This window comes from Budorcas taxicolor, chromosome 6 (genome assembly GCF_023091745.1).
Source record: "Budorcas taxicolor isolate Tak-1 chromosome 6, Takin1.1, whole genome shotgun sequence".
Taxonomy (NCBI): Eukaryota; Metazoa; Chordata; class Mammalia; order Artiodactyla; family Bovidae; genus Budorcas; species Budorcas taxicolor.
In genome coordinates, this window is record NC_068915.1 from 12,801,714 (window position 1) to 12,827,068 (window position 25,355).

Genomic DNA, 25,355 nt, shown 5'->3' on the forward strand with positions numbered 1-25,355 from the left:
TTTCTTAATTTTTTTTCCCTTTCCATTGCATTTATAAATACTACACCAAAGTTTTACAAACTTTTCCAAATTTTTATACCAAGTGATGAACGTTTGAAGAGTAAAGGAAATACACATATTTTCATAGCAACAAAACAATTTGTAGTAACTATGGTTACATAGGAGATGTGAGGAAGAAAACTAAATTTCTTCTCCAAAAGTGTCATTCTATGTGAAAACATTCTGAAGTGTATTAAAAGACTGTCCTTTGGGGTATGGATCAATCCACTCCTCTGAAGATACATGAAAAGAGAATTCCAACTGCAAGTAAAATCTACATAGTTCACTTTTTAAAAACCTTAAAAGTTAAACTGAGATTTTTCTCTAAATGTCCATTTGAATGCAGATCAAACCCAAGGGAGACAAATGATGCTATCTAGACCACATGTTTGGCTTCTCAATATTATAACTATTTCAACCGTCAAACACCTAAGATAAAAATATAGTAAATATTTTCAAGTTCTGCCAAAATCTCTTTGCATTGCTGCATTAGGCCTTACAAGAGAATACCTGGATTCCAAGTCTTTCCTGTAGTACTTGTACGTGAACTGACACAGCCAAAATGGTATTACACATTAATGCCTGAGGGAGACCTCATATTGGAGCTTTTAAATAAGTCTCCAAGTACAGTTTCATGAGAACTCAAGAACTTCTCAGAAACTAGGCAGTCACCATTGTTGCTTGAGTCAGATTAGAAGTTTTGTATCTCAAATGTTAATAGTATAATTTTAAAATAACTTTAATTCACTTACAAATATGCTTATGTATAGACATGCTTTTGTTTATGCTTCAAAGAGGATATGAAAAAGCTAACTTCTGAAATTTGTTTATGTTTCTAATTAGTATCGTCTTGAATGATGACTTTGAAAAATCCTGAATGTGCTCACAGTAATTTACTTGAGCCTACTCACATAGCTGAAAATTGGGGATTTGTGATACATAAATGATGCAATTACATACATTTTGGACTAAAAAAAAATCAGAGCTCGTAGGTTACACTATACATAGTACCAATAGTTATTTCACCCAGTTCTCTTCCCTTGAAATAACCTGAATGTACTGAAGTGTGGTGTTATGTTCCCATCATGCTTTGCAGGATAGACCCCTTCAGATTACACTAGGAAACATACTCAGCTCTATATTATCCTTGAAAACTCCCAACCCAGGCTTACGTATTACTGCCTCACTGAGCACCACCACGTGGTATTCCAAATGTGACAAGAGTTCATTAAAATGAAAGGCAGGCAGTCCCGGCGGCCTAATTGTATTTTCTCACTAAGGGAGGAGGGCTGGGGGAAGGGGGGGTCAAGGCTCTGAAACAAGGTAAAGGAAATCGGCCTGAACATCAAGATGTTCTTGCCGGCATCTATTGCATCCTGCAGCGAATTGTTAAATCAATGTCAGCTACTTGAACTTCCTAACAGAAGCAGTTCTGAAGCTGACCTACATGGCTGTCAAAGGTTATTACAAAGAAAAGTCTCAAACAATTGCACAAAGCTACATGGCTTATTCAAAATCACTAGAAGCACTAAGAGGAAAATATGTAACTATGGTGAGCTAGTGAAGTGTCCCTGTGGCTGAACCAATGGTTCACAGAAAACAGAAATGAGCACAAGCATTTTACCTTGGTTTTTGCGTTGACATTTGCTCCCTGCTTCAGAAGGAAGTTGACCATTTTCACGTTTCCATAGTGACAGGCCACAATTAAAGGAGTGTAACCAAGCTATAAAGAATAATAAGTAAGTTACTACTCCAGTGGTTAAAACTGAAGGGGAGAGGGATTAGGGAGAACTTCAGTTCTGGAAGGATTGGTAGAAATTCTGTTTGCTTGTACAGATGTTATTAGCAGATGATATACGCATCCTGTAGATACAGACACAGAGCAGACCTCTGAGCACAAGAACTTAACGCAGCACAGTAGATCCGTCACTGGGCAACTTAACCTGACAAAGAGCTAAGAGAAAGACACAGATAATAGGATCTGAAAGCAAGGAAGAGAGACTGAGTCTAATGGGATCCAGAGGAGACGCACAGAAAACAGAAAATTTTGTTTTTGCTCACCTATGAGAATAAGATGAGCTCGTAGAATTTAATGACACAGAGAGAGAAAAGCTGTTTAGAAATCAAGGACATGGAGGCAAGCCGACACAGAAAGAAGAAGGCAACTCATTTTGCCTAACAGATGTGATGAGGCTGCTGCTGCTGCTAAGTCACTTCAGTCGTGTCCGACTCTGCGACCCCATAGACGGCAGCCCACCAGGCTCCCCCATCCCTGGGATTCTCCAGGCAAGAACACTGGGGTGGGTTGCCATTTCCTTCTCCAATGCATGAAAGTGAAGTCGCTCAGTCGTGTCAGACTCAACCTGCAGCCCACCAGGCTCCCCCATCCATGGGATTTTCCAGGCAAGAGTACTGGAGTGGGGTGCCATTGCCTTCTCCGATGTGATGAAGGGGAAAGGGTAAACTTAAGCCTGCAAAGTTGGAATCTTCTGCTATCCATTTGACTTGATTCCAGCAAAAATGGAGCACCATTATATATTTGTGAGCAGAGAGAGCCACAATTAAATCAGAATGGCCATCTGAAGAGGCGGGGACTTGGACTTGGGGTGACATGAATGTGGGCTACTGGGAATCATCCAGGATAGAACCTGTCCTGATATCAACAGTGATTGGCTTTACCTTTGTGTGAGCATCCTGGTCAGCCCCATGCTTGGTGAGAATATCAGCGACATTCACTTTATCTTCCTGGGCTGCAAGGTGTAAAGATGTAAGTCCACTCTATGGAGAGAATGAAACAAAGGGGTTACATTTGAAGAAGAAAATACACAGTAGCATCTGTAATAGCATGTCATGCAAAAAATCCTGGAAAATTCAGAACTGCTCCCTAGAAACTGCATCTTTTAATATCTAAAACAAACCCTCCAAGTGAATATAACTTTCCATCAAAGATATGCTCTCTAAGTTAATCAACACTGCCCTCAAATTACATTTTCTGTATTGGGTACTTATATTACGATGTGAGATTTTAAAATAACCCAGCTAATAAGCTTCCAAACAACATTCATTTCAAACCCGTTCAGATTCTCCTGCTGAATCTATTTATTCACTTGAATAACTGATCAACCAATTACTACTTTTACTTTATAACTGCAGCAATACTGTATATTTTCATCAGTAAAACATCACATCAGTGTAAAAAACATCCATAGTTACAGGAAATGAGTTCAGAATAAATTTCTCCAGCACCCAAAGACAGGATACTATTTTAGGGATTTACCTAAGTGATAAATAGTGACCCGATCACTCATATATCACACCATATATTTGGCCAGTTATATGTAAATTTCCTGGCATAAGGTACATCAAGTAATTATTTTAAGTAATTAGGCATGCAGATAAAGTACAGTTAAGAATTAATAAAAGAATAGAGAAAGGAGGGGAAAGTGATTTATTGTCAATGACAGCCTCACTACATATGTAAGTATCTCCCATCAAGCAAAACTGAAATTTAAAGGGTATCTTTAAAACCTAAATCACTTGTATGTTTAAAACGTGTTTTTTGAGTACCTCTCATATGCCAGGAAGTGTCCTAGACACTTGAATACATCAGTGAACAAAAGCTGCTGCCCTTTCAGAACTTACATTCCAGTTACCAGGATATTCGCCTGGAGAGTCCCAGGGATGGGGGAGCCCAGTGGGCTGCCGTCTATGGGGTCGCACAGAGTCGGACACGACTGAAGCGACTTAGCAGCAGCAGCAGCAACAGGATATTCATAAAATATGTTCATCTCCTGCTGTATCGTTCAAACACCTAGTGTATTTATCCTCTCCCGGTGCATCCTGCATCTCCATACTGCACTATCCTACTTGTCCTCTCAGTTGGCACTCTCACTCCCCGAGCTCATATCCAATCAAAGTGTCTCAACTATGGCCTGCAGGCCGTCTCTCCTACAGTCTGCTTGGGTTGAGAAATCTAAACCATGTTCTTCAAAATTCATGCTCTCTAGCCATGATGTTACTTCTATAAAGTGACAAGTTCTCTGACCTTTAAAAAATCGAAGTAATATTTACAGAGAAAAAAAAAAAGAAAAAGATTCTCCAACTAGAGAAAGGGCTTTATGTTTAAGTCTGAGGCCTTTTAATTCGTGGAGTTCTGACTGAGCTCAGCTTTGAGTTTCACAAACTATAAGAATGAGATGGAAGATACACCCTTCTGCATTAAAATGTTACCATTTCTAAACAAATAGTATATAGTCCTAAAGTACAAACATTATGAATATTAGGACAAAGCAGATTTTTCTTCATACTGTTATTCTCTATATTAAAATAGCAAACATAAAATTATTTCCCCTTAGAAATAAATAATCAGTCTTTTAAAAATGTTACTGAAGTGATCATTAAATGAAGTAATCATCAGATGTCTCAAAGACATCTTCAATGGCATTTCAAATGTATGTGCTGACTGCTATATTATTTGCAGAATGGATTTTTTACAATATAAGATGGCAAACTAACAACCAGTGTAAAAATCTTCTACAGTTTATTATGGTAAAGGTACATGCCTAAATCTAATTATGTATACCTTCCTAATAAATTAAGAAAACAGAAGATGTTGAAAGAGTTCTTTTCAAAAAAAAAGTAATCTATTTCCTAAGACGCACTGGTAGACTCGACAATTGGTTTTATTATTAGATGGGTGATTGGATAAGGAATGAAACATCTATTTCTGTATTATAGTTCTTACTGAGAAATAGCCACTTAGAGCATATTAGTTGATATTGGTTGACCTTTCTTTCTTTTCGGCCATACTGAGTGGCATGAGAGATCTTAATTCTCAAACCAGGGATTGAACCCATGTGCCCTTTAGTGAAAGCATGGATTCTTAACCACCAGACCGCCAGGGAAGTCCCTGATTTTAGTTGGTCTTAAATAGAAAAAGAATATATGTATGTAGTTTAAAAGAACAATGGAAAATGTATTATCAGCTGCGCTTATTATCTAAGATACCTTCACAGTTGCATTTTCCTGTATTTATTTCATATAAATTTATTTATTATTATAATTTATAAAATAAGTAACACCAACCAAAAGGCAAAGTTATATTTTTTGATATCATATTGTTATTTAGATATATCTTAACATATTTACTAAAGTTTTACTCCAGTAACAAATACATCATCGTTGATCTTTAGGAAATCACCCAGTATTGAAATCACATTATACAGATAACATAAATTGTGGTTCAAATGGAATATTTTTCTCCATTGCTGAGTGGAGAAAATATTCAAAAATACTCATTAAGTATTTGTTGACTGCTAAAATTGTCTCAAAAGAAGTAATATATTTAGAAGAATACCATCAGGGAGGACACAGCAAACTGATTCTAGATAGATGTGTGTGATTTTTATGAATTAAAAATTACACCATCAGAAGCACAGTGTGATCAGTTTCACAAAATGTCAATTCTACTCAAAATTTTGCATGATTCGTTTATGGATTTCTTGTGTTTATTCTCAAATGAAGATTTGTTTTTAATGGTCAATAAACATATGACTCATTTGTGTACTGATGTAAAATGAAATATTCTACCACTGGTTTCATGATGAGACTGTCCCCAGTGAGCTAAAAGACCCCTTGAGTCCCATGATTTTAACAATCACAAGGAAATCCATGCCCCAGACTTTAAGGATTGTCTGGCTGACACATTGAATTTCACCGTAAAGCATCTTCATGTTCATTCTTGTTAAAAATGCAAATATCTTTTGGAGGGTTAAGCCTATAATTTGTCTCACCATACTTTAAAAAAGGATCTCTGAGGCCTTTTGATAGAGAAGAGAGAAATGCATAAGGGCAAGAAATGTACTGGAATACTTCTGAGGGATTAAGGCACAGAATAGGACTCTGGAGGCTGTCAAGACAATCTGTCTTTTTCACAGCCCTTTCTAAAGGACATAAGCTACATAACCTATTTACAAATGTTATTAAGACCAACTTACAATTGAGTCTCCAAAAGTAATAATTAACTCAACAGTGAAATGTGGAAAATATCTTATTTGTTTATTTGTGGGAAATCCTAAGAAACTTAACTTTCACTAAACCCACACCATGTGTTAAAAAAAAAAGCATCAGAAGATATAAATGACGACTAACTTATAAACAAGCTCCAATTTTTTTGTTTCTCAGCAGCTGGTTCCAATGGAGTACAAAGAAGTGTAAAAAAAAAAAAAAGATAAGATACATAAATAGACAGGGTTATGGATATATATGGAGAAAGACTGGCATGTACTTGCAAAAATTTTAATATCTTTTTCCAATATGTCCCTGACTTGCTCTATTATAGTTAATACACTTGTCCACAAAGGCTATTCTCTGGAGAGAAGCTTTATTAAAAACACTGATTCTCTGACCACCACCATAACCACCCAAGCTAAGCAGAAATCATTATTTTACTGAGTTCCCCGCTACTGATCAACAGGTGCCTCTGATGCTCAGCCCCGTTGAGAATGACTTGGGTCGCAGGCACAGAACGACAGCTCAGAAGCAAGTGTTTGGACTGGGCCCCAGATGAAACAGCCAAGTCTCCTCTCTCTCTGGAATCTGGAAGTAGGACCAGCAGGTTCTATAGCAACCTGGACAGCTGCTTGAACTGTGATACTAACTCTTGGGAGCGATAGGATAGCCTCTCTGGTCACAGACATAGAGAAGCAAAGGGAGCAGGCACACAGAGAGAGGAAAAGGATACCAACTTGCCAGAAAAGTCAGAACACAACCAGACAGTCCTCCAGGCAGAGTCTGTGAGCCTCGCCCCTCACTTCCATCTGATTTTCCAGCCCCTCATAACGCTTGACTCCTTTGCTTCCCTTGAATTCTATAAGATATCCCTGTTTGTCTCCAATACACGCCCCCTTTTTGTTTCAAATTGTCTTAGATTGGTTTCTATTTATGTTCACTCAAAAGACTCTTCACGAAAGCAAGAGGCCAAACTGGAATACCTTGGTTGACATGTGGATATTGGCTCCCTTATCCAGAAGCAAGGTGACCATATCTGTGTGTCCCTCCTGCGAGGCCAGATGGAGTGGAGTGACCCCTTGCTTTGTCACGATGTTCGTCTCTGCTCCGTAGCTCAGGAGTGTGGAAGCTATCTGCATTTGATTCTTCTTGGCAGCAATATGTAAAGGAGTGTAGCCATTCTAAAAAAATGAAAACACACCTATGTTGTAACCTTAGCAATTGCCCTGATGTACGCCTAATGGAAATAAGAATCTCTAATCAACAGAAAAGTTAAAAAGTAAGGTTATAGGAAATCCAAATTCTTGCTCATCATAAGTTTCAGTCCAATAACACCCAAATCTTTGCAAACCATTCTACTATAAGACAGATATAGACACAAATGCCCCAAAGCTTAAAATCTCCCCATCATAATGCTACTCCTGAAGAACAACAAGCCAGATTCCTCATCTACATCACCGTCCTTTAAATACCTGGAGATGGTTTTCATATCTCCCTTTAGTCTTTTTTTCAGATTAAATTTCCCATTCCTTCAACGATTCCTGACAGAAGCCCCATTTCTAGAGTTCTCCATTGAGGAGGACCTGCTTCGGACTGACTCTAGTTTGTTAATATACTTTAAATATGATTTTAATAACACAGAATAAAACAGCATTATTTCCATGATCTTGTTATAACACCCCTACCAATGTGCTTCTAGTTGGAGTGTACTTTTTAATCATATAACAATTATTTAGTAGGTGCCTACCATAGCCAGTCAGTGGGTGTGGTGTGGTGAAAAAGATTTCTGTTGTTATTGTTCAGTTGCTAAGCCATGTCCAACTCTTTGCGACCCCATGGACTGTAGCACACCAGGCCTCCCTGTCCTTCACCATCCCCAGGAGTTTGCTCAAAATTCATGTCCACTGAGTCAGTGATGCTATCTAACCATCTCATCCTCTGCCACCGTCTTCTCCTTTTGCCTTCAATCTTTCCTAGCATCAAGGTCTTTTCCAGTGAGTTGGCTCTTAGCCTCAAGTGGCCAAAGTATTGCTGCTTCAGCTTCAGCATCAGTCCTTCCAATGAATATTCAGGGTTGATTTTCTTTAGGATGGACTGATTTGATATCCTTGCTATCCAACAGACTCAAGAGTCTGAGAGTCTTCCACAGCTCCACAATTCAAAAGCATCAATTCTTCAGGGCTCAGCCTTCTTTATGGTCCAACTCTCACATCTGTACATGACTACTGGAAAAACCATAACTTTGACTATATGGACTTTTGTCAGCCAAGTGATGTCTCTGCTTTATAATACCCTGTCTAGGTTTGTCAGAGTTTTCCTTCTAAGAAGCAAGAGCCTTTTGATTTCATGGCTGCAGTCACTGTGAGAAGTGATTTTGGAGCCCAAGAAAACAAAGTCTGTCTCTGTTTCCACTTTTCCCCCTTTTCTCTATTGGCCATGAAGTGATGGGACCAGATGCCATGATCTTTTAAATGTTGAGTTTCAAGCCAGCTTTTTCACTCTCTTCTTTCACCCTCATCAAGAGGCTCTTTAGCTCCTCTTCACTTTCTACCATTAGAGTGGTATCATCTGCATTTCTGAGATTGTTGATATTTCTCCCAGAAATCTTGATTCCAGCTTGTGATTTATGCAGTCTGGCATTTCGCATGATGTACTCTGCATATAAGTTAAATAAGCAGGGTGATAATATACACCTTTGTCATACTCCTTTACATAATTTTGAACCAGTCTGTTGTTCCACGTCCAGTACTAACTGTTGCTTCTTGACCCAAATACAGATTTCTCAGGAGACAGGTAAAGTGATGTGATATTCCCATCTCTTTAAGAACTTCCAGTTTGTTGTGATCCACACAGTCAAAAGCTTTCACCTAGTCAATGAAGCAGAAGTAGATGTTTTTTCTGGAATTCTCGTGCTTTCTCCATGATCCAATGGATGCTGGCAATTTGATCTCTGGTTCTTCTGCCTTTTCTAAATCCAACCTGTATATCTGGAAGCTCTCAGTTCACATACTCAAAGCCTAGCTTAAGGGATTTTGAGCATTATCTTGCTAGTATATGAAATGAGGACAACTGTGTGGCAGTTTGAACATTTTTTGGCATTGCCCTTCTTTGGGATTGGAATAAAAACTGACCTTTTCCAGTCCTGTGGCCATGCTGAGTTTTCCAAATTTGCTAACATACTGAGTGCAGCACTTTCACAGCATCATCTTTTAGGATTTGAAATAGCTCAGCTGGAATCCCATCAAATGATGGAATCGTCATTTGATGGAATTCCATCAAAGCTAGAACAAATTCTAGCTTTGTTCATAGTGATACTTCCTAAGGCCCACTAAACTTCATACTCCAAGATGTCTAGCTCTAGGTGAGTGATCACACCATCGTGGTTATCTGGGTCATTGAGACCTTTCTTATATAGTTCTTCTGTGTATTCTTGCCACCTCTTCTTAATCTCTTCTGCTTCCATTAGGTCCTTACCGCATCTGTCCTTTATCATGACCATTCATGCATGGAATGTTTCCTTGATATCTCCAGTTTTCTTCAAGAGAAGTCTGATCTTCCTCATTCTATTGGTTTCCTCTATTTCTTTGCATTGTTCATTTAAGGTCTTCTTATCTCTCCTTGCTATTCTCAGAAACTCTCCATTCAGTTAGGCATATTTTTCCCACTTTCCCTTGCCTTTCACTTTTCTTCTTTCCTCAGCAATTTGTAAAACCCTCTCAGACAACTGTTTTGCCTTCTTGCATTTCCTTCTCTTTGGAATGGTTATGGTCATGGCCTCCTGTACAGTATTATGGGCCTCAGTCCATAGTTCTTCAGGCACTCTGTCTACTAGATTGACTCTCTTGAATTTATTCATCTCCACTGTATATTAATAAGGGGGTTGATTTAGGTTAGATCTGAATGGCCTAGTGGCTTTCCCTACTTTCTTCAATTTAAACAATAAAATCAGCTTATATTAATCTTGTGGCCAACTAAAATCCTCAACCTCCTTTTTGTCTCTAAAAGCTGCTCAAAGGTAGAAATATGAGGCTACTAGTTTTACGTGGGAGTTTGTGGAGAGAACCAGAAACCAGAGAACTCAAACTTTGCTTATAACAGCCTAAGTTTAAACCTCATACTTAGTTAAAAGGACAAACAGATTAGCAAAACTCCGGAACAAGTGAAGTCTGGAACCTACACTGTTTCCTTTCCTTCTCTTTGTCAATTCTGGTAGAATTTTTCATGAAAAACAGTGACTTGCCATTAATTGTGAGACGCTGAAGGGAAGCACAGCATACTGATGAAGTGCTTCTTGTGAGACTCCTAAAGTCTAACTGCAAAGTGTACTGAAAAATGAAAAGGGGCTTTGAGACTTTAAAAGGCCTCTGTGTAGTCATGAAATCTGGAGCCTCACACGTCCCTACGTTATCTCACTGTCTCCTTCTCTCCAAGTCAACAGAAGCATCTTTCAGTTCCAGTGGACATTTCCCTCTGAGCTGCTCGGGAAATTCAGCAGCTCTTCCTGGAAGTCTTTTCACAGGCCCCTTATGTTCCACGTGATCTAGAACACTGCACTTGAACCATGGGCTCTACTGAATAAAAGAGCACATAGATTATTGTGGACCCTGTAAGTTTACAATTTTTTTTTCTTTGCAGTGGGCTTTCTTTCTTCAGCCCCAACTCTCCCCAGTCCTGTAGCACAGACTACCAAAGCTAAGCAAAGTATCAGTAAACCTACCAAGGTTAGGTAAAATCCGGGACTCATGTAGAGAAGGACAGAGAGGTTTTAAAAAATAAAAAAAAAAACCAACACAAGAGATCAAAGAGAATGTTAAGTTGTAGCAGTATAAGAGGTCTGACTGTCCAGGGGGTTAGGGCGCTGTAGTGAGCAGACGGTCAAGAGTGGCAGCGCTGGGGTCCGCCCACCGTGTGTGTGTGTGTGTGTGTGTGTGTGTGTGTGTGGCAGGCGGGGTGGGGTGGGGTGGTTTGGGGTGGGGGATGGATGGGGTTGGGGGGGTTAGGGCGCTGTAGTGAGCAGACGGTCAAGAGTGGCAGCGCTGGGGTCCGCCCACCGTGTGTGTGTGTGTGTGTGTGTGTGTGTGTGTGTGTGTGTGTGTGTGGCAGGCGGGGTGGGGTGGGGTGGTTTGGGGTGGGGGATGGATGGGGTTGGGGGGGTTAGGGCGCTGTAGTGAGCAGACGGTCAAGAGTGGCAGCGCTGGGGTCCGCCCACTGGCAGCCTCTTGGAGCAGCCTCAGAGCTGCAGGCCTCATGCTCCCTGACAAGCCGGGACAGGTGAGCAGAAGACACGAGAGGAGCCTCTGAAACCCGCCCACTGCAAACCCTGGAGCACAGGCTGCTCTCCCCAGTCTTCGGGACTCCGTATGTTTGCTCCTGAGTAAGGACCACACTTTGTCCAGGTGAGAGATCAAGGCTATATTTGTCTCTTTAGAAAAATCATACACTTTATAAGTTAGGTCTTCTCTCCCTGGTAGATTGAGAGTCTCTTGTGGGGGGAGAACATCCATTTTATAGTTTTACAACAACCCTTTCTTTACACATATGAAGAGTCCAGATAAAGAGTTGTGTTGGGTATTGACAAAGTCTTTCTATCTTTGTTCAAAATGGTCAGCCTAGAAAGTTAATGGAAAAAACACTGGGATGTTAAATGAGCAGGTATTTTTTATTCCATTGGGATAGTTGCTCAGTCTTCATTCTTTCACTAAAATGTATTGAGAAACAACATACAACTGTATGAGACACCTCAGAGGCATGCAAATGTGAATATCACATGATTACCGTCCTCAAATAGTTTATAGTCTAGTAAGAGGAAAGACATTTTATGACAAATGCAGAATTGATGACATTCTAGAGAACAGGGGTTATAAATAAGAATAGTATGTGCAATAATAAAATCTGCCCTGTTCTTTTGATAAACATCACAAGCTATACATTTGTAACAATAAAATATGTGTATATATATTTATATAGGCACATATATAGGTATGGGTACAAAGTTTAAGTATTTGTAATAGTTTATCATATATAACATTTTTATATACAAAATATTTGGTATAAAATATACTTCTAAATAGAGTATTCCATTTTCTTACGTATGTATAATGTATATAATTTAAATAGACATGTGAGTATATATGTACATATTGCTATACCAAAAGCGGGATAATTCTCTCTCTAATGCTTTGGGACACAACAGCCCTAGTAGTTAAGAGTGCTGGCTCTAAAGTCCGATTGTCTGAGATCAAATCCTTGTTCTGTCAATTCTTAGTCATGTGACTTTGGACCTACAAACCAACCTACTTAAATCTCACTTCCTCATCTGTAAGATAGAAATTATTACCCTAATCTCACAGCATCATTATGAAAGTAAACGAGACATTGCTTGGCAAGTGTTCGGCATACAGATGCTAACAGCTGTTGCTCTGCTATGTCATCTAATATAGCATGAATATTTTTCCACCACAATAAATAGTTTCTTTTTAAATAAACAAATAAACTCTGACATGTTTTCAGTACATGTCTGCTGAATGAATAAATGCAGCAGACAATAACGACGTTAGGTTATAGGACACTCGTGTATTTTCAGTGTAATAAAGAGGCAGCTCGGATGATAGAAACATCATCCAAAGGTTCAAGTCTTAGTTGGAGCTCTTTTATGAGTTGCTGCTACACATACTCCCCAAAATGCATTCCTAGACTAGAAGTTTAAAAGGATGTATGCTATAGTTAACAAGCATGCAACATTTAAAAACCAAAGAACATCTCATAGAGCACAGTGGTGAGAAAAAATGAGCAAATAAAAGGGTGGGTGTATCACAACATTTGGTTTATACAAGAAAAGGAAAAACCTGAACTTTCTTAAGTCAAAACTCATACTTCTGAGTCTAAAACACGGAGTCCTGGCAGAAAGAGTCATCTTTCCTGGCTCCTGGGCCCATCTCCTTAATATTTGCCGACTTGTAAAAAAATTTTTAAAGGTTTTGTGGAATCAAATGGAAGGGAAAAAATGTTCATACCAAAAGCTACTATCAGTACTAGTTGCAGTTATAACAATACCGTATGTTTAAAAACCAGTTCCCACGTGCCGTCAGATCAGTTACATCCTACATCTGTAAGCCCTTTCTGGGCTCCTCACCTTGGCCGTGGCGTGAGGGGAAGCACCCTTCTCCAGTAACAGCAGCGCCACCTTCTGGTTGTCATAGTGAGCAGCAACATGGAGCGGGGTAAGGCCATTCTGTAATGGGTGTGTTTAAGTTTCAGTATTAATAAATTAGCATTAGCTGCTGTAAAGCTGCCAGGATGCATGGAAACTGATACAGATTAAGTTCATGTTAATGCATTAATATAGTCAATAGGAAAAAATCAAAGTAAATATCTCATGATTTTCATGCTAGAAATGTAACTAAAACTGAAAATGAGCAGTTGAGCTTACGAGTAACACAGAGCATCTGGATTCGACCATAAAAAAACGTCTAAAATGCCATGTAAGAATTATTACATTAACACTGCAAGGATTCTTCTTAATATACAGAAGTTCTGGACCCTGTTGTGATACCAACACACGTTTGAGGCACAGCTTCTTTAAACACCTTCAGAATCCGGTATGTATGTGGACAGGTCATGGACAGACACCTGCATCATGTCTCTTTGGCATAGTTTCAACAATTACATTGATGTTTCTTTCAGAAGACTGAGAAAAATATCTTGAAACAGCGATCCCCCAAGTTTCCAACTTAACCGAGTTACAGGCTAAGAACAAACATGCATTACTGAAAACTTTTACCTTCCCCGCAGAGTCTGCGGCAGCACGGCGTTGCAAGAGAAGTTTTGCCACATCCAGGCTTCCATACTTGGCAGCTACGTGCAAGGGGGTAAAACCCTTCTGAAAATGGGAAGAACAAAAGTAAAATGCAGCATTTGTCTTTGTGACTGCTAACAAAATCGTTTTAACAAAACTATTAAGCAAACTATGTTGATTCTCCACTTGGGAAAAATACTGGAAACATTAAATCTGTTAGTCATAAACAAGGACTAGAATAAGGAATAAAATTTAACAAGCAAGAGTTTGGCTTGATAGACTGGACAAAAAAAAAATCTTATTTTGAGGGCTTGGAGACTGAAATTGGACCTTATAGGCTTGGAATGTGCAAGGGTCAGTAAAATGGCTCTGATCTGTGAGTGAAAAAAAATTCCTGCCTTTTTCTTACCTCTAAAATTAACAGGATTAAACCAATAGTGCCTTCTGTCCAGACTCTTTTTTCCTATTCTTTTCATAATATCTGAATTCCAAATTTCTTCATCTAAGATTTAGGGTATTTTAGCAGTCATGATAAAAAAAAATGATTTGTGATTCAGTTGATAGCATTTTCTGCAGAAATAGCAAGATGAATGGTGGACAGAACAAAAAGTGTTCACCTTAAAAACCACCTCTCTTCCTGACTGTTATCCCTTTTCTCAGAAGACCCACCCTTTATCTAATACCTTTTGGAAAATACACTTTACTTCTGGCATTCTACTGAGCTGATTAACACCAGATTAACCATTGCTCTCCTACACGTTTGTATGTACAGATTCAATGTCTTGTGTGCCTAATCCACATCACTCTGTAATTAGCAGTCCGTTACAAATATAGCCAAGTTCCTGGGCTCAGATCTCTAGGATGGCAAGCTCCTACACCATGATCTCAAATCCATCCTATTGGCCAGACAGGCTAACCACATGCTCCTCTGGCACTGGGGTGGGTGTGGGAGGATTCTAAAGCTAACCAGGCCTTGCAAAACACACACGACAAACATGCCTGGGTTAAGTGGTCTAAGATATGCTCTATCCTCCAGAGCACTTAGGCCCTCATCAGAATACAGAACATCCCTCAAGAAACAACACTGCTTTCTCATGGTATCACTTTACACATTATTTTTAACTAAGATGTCTTTTTTTCTTTTTGCTTTTTTTGAACCTTAGGTACTAGTCAGTCTTTGGAGGAGAGTAAATCTGCTTTTTGCAAGTGTGGGAGGAATATAAGAAGTCCATTTAAGCCAACATATGTTATTAATACTCTCCTCCCTACACACAATGACCAGGGTGACCCCCAGGGTGAAGTAGAGTTCTTTGAGACAAACCACGTGGTAAAGAAGAAAAAAACTAAACTTTTATCCTTAAAGTCTCGCTGGAATAGTGGTCCAGCCCCTTCGTAAATTTGGAAACTATTATTAGACAAGACTACATAGAATCTTTACTGTAGAATCACAAAATAGAGGGTGGAAAATCTCTCTTGAGTCACACATTTTCCTTCTTCCCCTATGTTAATCTCATCAGGATTTCACTTGCCCTCTGATATTTATAAACACAAATAGCTTTAATAATGATGAGTCAACTCCTCTTCAGAACCCCAGGCACTTCCACTGTGGAACTGTTTGGTTTAATAGTTTCTTCTATTTAACTGTCGTAATTTAATATTGCTTTAGATATCTCTTTAATTCTAAAAATCTTTGAAAGACAAGGGACAACTATATTTTATTCCCTATTTCTGTATTTTGCATATCTGAATTTCATTTATTTATCACCTTTGTCTGAGGAGACAATCACCCAACCTTTCTTGGGTTGCTGTTGGGTTGCTATTGCTGCTATTATTATTATGGAGTTGACGCTTGAATAAAATGCATTTGCACTGTGGGAGTTCACTTATACGCAGATTTTTTTCAATGGCAAATACTATAGTACTGCACAGTCTGCATTTGGTTGAATCCAAGGCTGCACAATGGACAAGGAAGAGACCAGGATACAGAGGAAGTGCGGATGCGAGGAGAGACTGCAAGCTATATGAATATTTTCAACTGCATGAAGCGTGGGTGCCCTTAACCTCCTCAGTGTTCAAGGATCAAATTCATAACGGATAATGGACTGCTTCTACAGCTAAGAGGACAATACTTCAGTTTATACTTGAAAACTTCCTTCTCTCTTAGATGTAGTATTTATGTCTATTTATTATGAGCAAATTGAAGGTGTCTCTTTAATAATCTGAATCACTGTTGGACTTGTCGGGATTGTTTTGCCCTGCAAGCAATTCAGTTGTTGTAGGCTGTAACATGGCTCATTCTCCTCTTCTGGACTAGTTCATTTCTTCTGCTCCGGTAAATTGTGTTCATTTTTCATTCTAAGTCACATTCAAATAGTGGATCTCAAATAGAATGCGTCAAGTGGAAAAAAAATTGTCTGCCTTAGCATTAAACTTTGAACATAAGTAAAATTCTGTGATATAGATTTTCTTTAGAAAATCTAATTTTCTAATTAGATTAGAATGTGATTTAAATTGTCTAATTTTATATTAGACAATAGTGACTAATAAAGTATGATTCTGCAGCCCACTTCTGTTTAGTCCACTGTTGAACCACCGTGAGCTGGTTAAGTAGAAACCAGAAAAGGTGTGATAGCTGATACCAAGGTTGGGAAAATGCAAGATTAAATAAAGTGAACTTCTAGGTGGTACTCTTAACAAACTCGTAACTCTTAACAAATACAGTACTGCCAATCTAATGCAATGTTCTTTTCCTCACTAGTAATACTAGCTCAATGCTATTGGGAAATAGTATTTTTTTTCCTTGTGGCAATATATTAACAGATTTTACCATGGAAAGTGAAGAGAATGTAGCCCCTGCTTTATGGAAATCATCTTAATTAAAGTTCTAGGGGGGATTCCCTGGCAGTCCAGTGTTTAGGACCCCACATTCCCACTGCAGGGAGCCCAGGTTTGATTGCTGGTCAGGGAACTAAGATCCCACAAGCCAGACAGCCTGGCCAAAACAATAATAATAATAAAGTTCTAGAAATAACACTGGCATTAAATCAGAAGAAGAAAATCCAGCCCTCTTTATTGAAGACACTATATGTGATCTCACAATCCCCCTTGGTCATCTGGAAAATGAATCTAAAACATGCAAAGAGAAAGAAGTGAGTGGGAGGCTGACGGGAGCTCCACCCTCCCTGCCTCTGTGACTCAGGGTTGCTCCTGGTCCATGTCGGTGGGAAGCCACTCCTCTTACCTTGGTAGCCAAGGAGTGGGCTGCCCCCGCTTCCAGGAGGACCGAGGCCACGTCCACCTGCCCTTCCCTGGCAGAGATGTGCAGCGGCGTGTACCCATTTGTAGTGGCCGCATCTGGGTGAGCCATATGTTGCAGAAGCAGCTGAACAATTTCCGTCTTACCCAGGCGGGAGGCAATATGCAAAGGCGTCTGTTCCTCCTACAACTCAAGTGAAGGAAAAAGTTAGTGCCAGGATACACCGAACTTTACCAATAGTGCATTTCACCCAGATGTTTCATGACGCCTCCTCGGAATCTCTAGGAACCTCTACCCCAGAGGAAATTATTTCAACTCTGACCACAACTTACATCTTATTACAGAATGACAAACTCTTCCTCAGATTTTTTAAAAGTAGATATTTCCATGAACTTGGTCATTGTTTTCTGTACATGCCAAAATGCTTCTCAACTCATTAAGGCTTCAGCGCTCACTGATGTTTAAATATAAACCAGCTTATGGTTCTGAATAAGAAAGAAATCTAGTCCAGAAGTCCTAAGACCTAGATTCTCATCCAAAAGCTTTCACCAAGAGACAGTGTTCTGGGAACTGTATCAAGAGAAAAAGAACAAAGGATGCTGGGAAAATGTTGTTATTATTCCACTTAGCAAGCCAAGGATACTCATGCTGGTTATTTTCTTCAAGGAGAGACTGTGGATAAAGAAGATATCATAATCTAATTTTAAAAGATGTCATTCCAGGAAACGTAGCAGACAGGTCTGGGACTTGCATCCAGGACTTCAAAGATCAAATGGAAGTCTGGCAAGAAGATAATGGGGTTAAGAATTTGCCAAGTGCTTTTCATTTAAAAAAGGGAGAGGATATAGCTAGTATAAGAGACAGGAAGGACACATTCAAGGAGGCTCAAGAAAACACCTGACTCTAATGTGTGGTCAGGAAAACGTTTTCAGTGTTCAGAAAACCAGGCCAAACTATTCTCTTATAAAAAGAAAATTGTGGGTAACCTTAGTGATGAAAAGAGGTATCTCTAATCTGCCCAAGGGCGTGTCCTAACAAAGGTGAAGGAGGAAAAGCTGGGCCAGCTTCCAGGGCTAAGAATGAACAGAGAAGATAGAGTGGGGAAGAACTGTTCAAAAAACGCAGTATCTTAAAGTTATAAGAAAAGAAGTATTAAGAGGGAGTGAAAAGAAGAGATGAAATAGCGTCTATGCATTCCAGGATGCTAAGAACAAAATAATAAACATTAATTGTCAGACTTTATTTTTTTGGGCTCCAAAATCACAGCAGATGGTGACTGCAGCCATGAAATTAAAAGATGCTTACTCCTTGGAAGACAAGTTATGACCAACCTAGATAGCATATTCAAAAGCAGAGACATTACTTTGCTGACTAAGGTCCGTCTAGTCAAGGCTATGGTTTTTCCTGTAGTCATGTATGGATGTGAGAGTTGGACTGTGAAGAAGGCTGAGCACTGAAGAATTGATGCTTTTGAACTGTGGTGTTGGAGAAGACTCTTGAGAGTCCCTTGGACTGCAAGGAGATCCAACCAGTCCATTCTAAAGGAGATCAGCCCTGGGATTTCTTTGGAAGGAATGATGCTAAAGCTGAAACTCCAGTACTTTGGCCACCTCATGGGAAGAGTTGACTCATTGGAAAAGACTCTAATGCTGGGAGGGATTGGGGGCAGGAGGAAAAGGGGACGACAGAGGATGAGATGGCTGGATGGCATCACCGACTCGATGGACGTGAGTCTGAGTGAACTCTGGGAGTTGGTGATGGACAGGGAGGCCTGGCGTGCTGCGATTCATGGGGTCACAAAGAGTCAGACACAACTGAGGGACTGAACTGAACTGAATTATATAGAACTGGGATTTTAGAAAAATTTGCACTTTCTAAACGTCTTTCATGTACTCGACAAGTCCTATGCTTATAACAGACGTCAAAGGAAGGTGTAGGATGTATTAGTCGGTTTTTTCCAGAGGAATTAAATGAGTTCTCCAGGACTGTCCAAGGTCACTCAGTAATTAAAACAGAACATGAATTTAGGCAATGGATTCTAAAGACATTTCTTTGTCTATTCATTCTACAGAGACAATATGACGGCCACTAAGAAAACTAATGGGCTTCCCAGGTGGCACCAGTGGTAAAGAACCTGCCTGCCAATACTGGAGACATAAGAGACACGGGTTTGATCCCTGGGCTGGGAAGATCTCCTGGAGGAGGGCATGGCAACCCACTCCAGTATTCTTGCCTGGAAAATCCCACGGAGAGAGGATCCTGGTGGGTTACAGTCCAAAGGTTCGCAAAGAGTTGGACATGACTGAGCAACTTAGCACACATATAAGAAAACTAATAGGACAATGGGGGTTTCTCGATAGAAAAGGAAACTGACAACACTTTAAAAGATACAACTTTCTCTGAAATATAGAGGCGATAAGAGACGAGTGAAGAGAATTAACAACTACCCAAATAAATGGAGAGCAAAACCAACAGCAACAATCAAAAGACCAAAGAGCTTGAGGATAGCAATCATGAACATCTGTCGTTTCTGGGTGTCCTTTCTTGGACTTCTGCCCAGCAGATTTTGATAGAGGAGGGTTCTGCACGTGACACACTCTAACATGTGTTTTCAGTGAGCAAGGGAGAGAGTTGGGGCAATGATAACCGCTCAATCCATAGCTGGGAAGCGACAAACCTTGACTAGTGGTGACTGAGTAACTGGCTAAATTATCAGTGTCTCTTGGTTCTTAGACCATAGAGCATTAAGGTACTTGTTTTTTGTTTATTTTTAAAGTTAAGAAATAAGCTTTCTTGCCTAATTTCTTCAATTTTTGGTACAATCCTATCTGAAAATTGAAAAGGAAAGAACATACAGATTCAATAAGAAAATTTTTCCACCTGAAATCAGAGATTCTAAGACTTCTGAATGTGCGGGTTGTTGTTTTCCTGTTGAATAACAAAGGTTTAATTTGCCACCCCCAGTTAAAGCTAATTCAATCCAAAACAAAGAATTGGGAAAGCAGAGAAGATGATATTCAAGAAAAACTGTGTGTATCTTGACCTTCTCGGTCTCCTCCAACTATCAGTTCAGTCGTTCAGTTGTGTCCGACCCTTTGGACCCCATGGACTGTAAGCACGCCAGGCTTCCCTGTCCATCACCAACTCCCAGAGCTTGCTCAGACTCATGTCCATCAAGTCGGTGATGCCATCCAACCATCTCATTCTCTGTCGTCCCCTTCTCCTCCTGCCCTCAATCTTCCCCAGCATCAGGGTCTTTTCCAATGAGTCAGTGCTTCACATCAGGTAGGCAAAGTATTGGAGTTTCAGCTTCAACATCAGTCCTTCCAGTGAATAGTCAGAACTGATTTCCTTTAGGATGGACTGGCTGGATCTCCTGGCAGTCCAAGGGACTCTCAAGAGTCTTTTCCAACACCACAGTTCAAAAGCATCAATTCTTCAGCCCTCAGCTTTCTTTATAGTCCAACTCTCACATCCATACATGACCACTGGAAAAACCATAGCTTTGACTAGACAGAACTTTGTTAGCAAAGTAATATCTCTGCTTTTTAATATGCTGTCTAGGTTGGTCAAAGCTTTTCGTCCAAGGAGCAAGCATCTTTTAATTTCTTGGCTGCAGTCACCATCGACAGTATGAGGGGCAGCAATCCTCTCATCATAAAGCATCACTGACTGTGATACAGCCTGATCCAGGCAGATATGGGCTCAGCCTTACCATCACTACTAGCTTGAAAAGTCAGGAAGACTTTCTGAGCCCCAACCCCTTTTACCAAAACGACAAAAAAGCAATGGCTGGGACCGGGTTTAAATGTTTGAGAAAATTTCCGCTACTAGTTTCTAGCTAACAAGATCCCCAGGAACCATATCTGCTGGCAGCTAATTAAATCTTCATTAAGTTTCAAGTGAGTTTAAATTAGGAGCCCTGTGATTGCTCAATACCTAAAGAAAATGCCAGACCCCCATATTGTGCCAACAGAACGTGGGCACTTAAAGCTAGAAAGCTCCCAGAAGCGCAGGTCCTAGCAGCGCCCCCAGTTAGGTCCATCCACGGTGGACGCTGGCTGAGAAAGAACCTGGGCCGGGGGTGGGGCAAGCACACAGATCAGTGTGGTAACCAGGTAAAACTTTACTGTCTCCCCTTTGTAAGAAAGTGAATTTTAGCACAATGGTATTAGGTTAAGAGAGGGAGTTTTCAGAAGTGCATGCATGTGGGAATTTGACTCAAACTATTAGGTAGTTTCATATTAAGAGAGAGGGCTTCCCTGATAGCTCAGTTGGTAAAGAATCCACCTGCAACGCAGGAGACCCTGGTTCGATTCCTGGGTCAGGAAGATCCACTGGAGAAGGGATAGGCTACCCACTCCAGTATTCTGGCCTGGAGAATTCCGTGGTCGCAAAGGGTCGCAAAGAGACGTAACTGAGTAGCTTTCACTTTCACTTCATTTCATATTAAGAGAGATAAATGTGAAGGCCTTTTACGATTAAGCATGGATTATAAAATATTTACCAGAACACTACCACAATTTCTGGTAAACTTAGTGAAGTTCATAGTACTCAGAGGGCATTGACTGACCATAATTTTTTTTCTAAGAGCTGAATTGCCAGGCAAACTTAAAAGCAAGTGAGAATAGGTAGAGCACAGAGGATTTTAGGGCAGAGAAACTACTGTTTGATGCCTTAAGGATGGATACCTGTCATTATACATTTGTCCAAACCCAGAGAAGGTACAACACCTAGGGTGAACCCCTGTGTAAACTATGGGCTTGGGGGTATCACGGTGTATCAATGTAGGTTCATCGTTCATAATCAATGTTCCACTCCAGTGGGGAATGCTGACAATCTGGAGACTATGTGGTCAGGTGCCTTTTGGAAATCTATGAACCTTCCTCTCAATTTTGCTGTGAAACTAACACTGCTTTTAAAAAATAGTCTTTAAGGGTCAGGGAGGGGAGAGGGAACCAAGAAAAATGCCAAGGCAGGGAAGAATAGAGACTGAATAACAAAACACTTGATCCATAAGAGCATAAAATAATAATAATGATTACCAAAGAATGCAAGTTACACTACTTGTACAGTGGATAGAAAGGTGGATAAAATCTAAACACACAACAGTAATGTCAAGGCTGCCCATGTATCACTGCATTCTGCATGAAGGTCTGCAGGAAAAAATGCTGCAACATCCACAGAGTCAGAGAATGTTAAGGAAGTCTAGAGGAGTTTCAAGGTTTCTAAGGCCAAGCTTACATTTTAAGCATAAAGACTTGGAAGTGAAATGACTTGCCTAAAATGACAATTTGTATGACTCCAGTAGAATGCTTTCATTCCAGTACACTAATGTTTCTGAAATGGACTCACAATGGTGGGATTCATGCTGAAGTGAGCTCTAGCTTAGATATTGAACAAGGAGAGAAAAAGTATTTAAATATTCTATGAGAATCCGAAAGATGCTAGTGCAAAAGTTAACAGAACAGCGTGGAAAAGGAAACAGAAGATATTGCTAAAATATTCAGTGTAAAGGAAGAAAGTGAAAAAAGCAACAGGGAAGCAAAACTTTTTTTAAAAGAAGAGGGAAAAAAAATCAAGTTGTGGGGGAATTAGAAATGGAAGAATCCAATCACACAATCTCCCATATTTTGGAAGAGTGGAAGGGCAGAACGTCTAAATATGGAAAATCAGAGTAAGAAGAAAAGTAGAACTCATTACAAAAAGGAGGAAAGTAAAGCAGATGAAGGGGAAACATGAAAACTTTGAACATGATTTGTTTCTCAGTAACTAGTAAGAAATGTCTATGGAAATTTGATCAGCTTTGGTGGTAAGAAATAACTATTATGTAAGTATCTTTATAATATAGATAAAAATATTAAAGCTCATGAAAATGAAGATATTTGTGGAAGTGCTTTCATAGGTTAAAAAACTCATTAAAATGTTACTTAATGCCAAATTTCTTATATACTGTATATTTTTTTCAAATGTTAACATTTCTAAAATTGGAGTGTATTTTCCATTGTGTATATTCACTGTACCATTTCGTTTCTGCCTGAAAAACTGTTACTGAATTGATGCGTTCACCTACAGTCCTTGGCATTTCCACATCAGGAGATGAAGGACAGCAGCATCCCTTGGAGATGGAAGTCATGCGCGTAACAGCAGCAAGCCCCAAGCACCAGCACCTACCCTGGCTCTGGCATCGACGAGGGCACCGTTCCTCAGGAGGCATCGGACCACTTCCACCTGCCCTGCACGGGCCGCCATGTGCAGGGCCGTCTCCCCGCGCTGCCAGGAAACAGAGATCACTGAATCTTAAGCAAACCCATCGCTCTGGATGGCACACGATAAACATGTGCCTTTTTGTGAAAGATAGCATTATATCCAAAGGTGTAAGAAATCTAGGTAAATGCACAATTACTTCATAATTCTTCAGTCTGGAAAAACACAGTTTGGTATCTTCTCCATCTTCATAAGGATAGAACAAATGTTTATATATGTATTTTTCTGGCTCAGATGGTAAAGCGTCTGCCTACAATGTGGGAGACCCAGGTTTGATCCCTGGGTCAGGAATATACCCTGGAGAAGGAAATGGCAACCCACTCCAGTACTCTTGCCTGGAAAATCCCATGGACGGAGGAGCCCGGTAGGCTACAGTCCATGGGGTCGCAAAGAGTCGGACACGACTGAGCGACTTCACTTCACTTCACTCCTTAAAAAAGCTAGTGAACTTACCCAAACATCCAGGATACCCTGAGGTTTGACTTTGTAACCAACATAAACTAAACTGTCTTTGGTGACATGAAGTCATCTTTTATCCAGCAAACCTAAATCTGTCACACTTGCCTATGTGATTACGACTTCATCCTGTTATTACGACTTCATCCTGTTATTACTAATGCGAAACTCTAGAGGCTAAAGATCAAGTCAACACCAAAAATTGCAGCACCTGCACCATACGGAAGCCATTCCTTCGCAGAATTCAACATTTACTTCTGAAATAAGCTATTACTTCACATTTGTCTTGGTGTTAATGAGACTAAAGACAGTTCCTATGAGAAATCTGATTTGCCCAGGAGGTTCCTGCTTATCACTGATGAGCATGTTGAATTACAGACAGTTACTTGATAGAACCACTCAGAAGTGAGTACAGCAGTGTTAACAATGCCATAGGTTGAGGTGGGCAGCACTGAGCTTCAGGTCTCTCCTTAAGCATCTCCGTGCTACATCAAGGAAGACACACCTATCAGGAAAAGGCAGCTTACCCTGCAGCATGAAGGATGATGGTTAGACATAAGAGAATTTTCTCATTAGGAAGCCTGTTAATTACTGCCTCTAAGAGAGAGATTTTTTTTTTTTTCCAGTCAGCATACTAAAACCACAGTAGTTCTAAAGAAAGCAGGGGTTCATTCTGTTAAACAATTTTACAATTACAAAAGAATAAGATTCTAGAATAAAAGTTATTTTTGTCACCACAACTATACTAGAAAAGGTTGACTTCAACCTGGTAAAGTAAACCGTTCCAAATAGACTAAATTGATTTCAAAGTTGGTTGAGGTAATTGGATAACACCTGACAAATCCCGTTGGATAATGTCTTCTGATTCTTTGCACAGCAAACACTTAGACTAAGAAGATTTAAGACAAACTTTAGTTTGGTACTTAGCTCACAGTTCATTTTTTGCTAGTGTTCAGTGTTCCACTCCTTATGAAATTATAAGAAATTCATTTCCAATGATCTGAATTTAAAAGCACTGAATTGGATGTCTAACTAATTTTCTTTTTGTTGGTGATTCATTTATCGTCTAATGGCCTTATTTTCTGATGCTCTTTTTTGACTTTTGTAAATGTATCGGAGTATGTTATCACATCAAATAACATTATCAGAATAGCTGTATTTGTTTCTACCCTTTGGATGTATGGGAAGATTTTTCCTCTTCAGCCAACCACAATTTCTAACTTTTCTGTATCACTTAAAACCTGTCCCTAAATAGATGAAGCAAGATCTTCTGATTTAGGGGAAAAAAAAAAAAAGCCTCAAATTTTTTATTCAGAGTCCTATAATAATATGGCAATTTTACTCATTTTGGAAGAAATGAAGACAAAAATAAGTTTTCTTAAAAGAAGTTAAATCAAAGCGGTCTCAGGAGTACCTACTTAATGATGAATTTTATGTTTCCTTTACAAGCCAAATTTTATCAGTAAGGGGTTTTCAAAAGGTAGTGTTTCCAGTATTAGTCTTAGTATTTTCAATATCTTTATTTGTACTTAA

At 39.6% G+C, this 25,355-nt stretch overlaps 1 protein-coding gene across 1 annotated transcript in view; it reads right to left on the bottom strand.

The window, feature by feature from the left end:
* ANK2 (ankyrin 2) overlaps positions 1–25,355 on the bottom strand; it is a 251,070-nt gene that overhangs the window by 91,917 nt on the left and 133,798 nt on the right. Inside the window, exons 14-20 of the mRNA XM_052641694.1 lie at positions 23,274–23,372; positions 17,085–17,282; positions 13,829–13,927; positions 13,181–13,279; positions 7,032–7,229; positions 2,719–2,817; positions 1,664–1,762 (exon numbers count right to left, since the gene is read on the bottom strand). Coding sequence (XP_052497654.1) covers positions 1,664–1,762; positions 2,719–2,817; positions 7,032–7,229; positions 13,181–13,279; positions 13,829–13,927; positions 17,085–17,282; positions 23,274–23,372 — 891 coding nt within the window. The remainder of the gene's footprint in view (positions 1–1,663; positions 1,763–2,718; positions 2,818–7,031; positions 7,230–13,180; positions 13,280–13,828; positions 13,928–17,084; positions 17,283–23,273; positions 23,373–25,355) is intronic.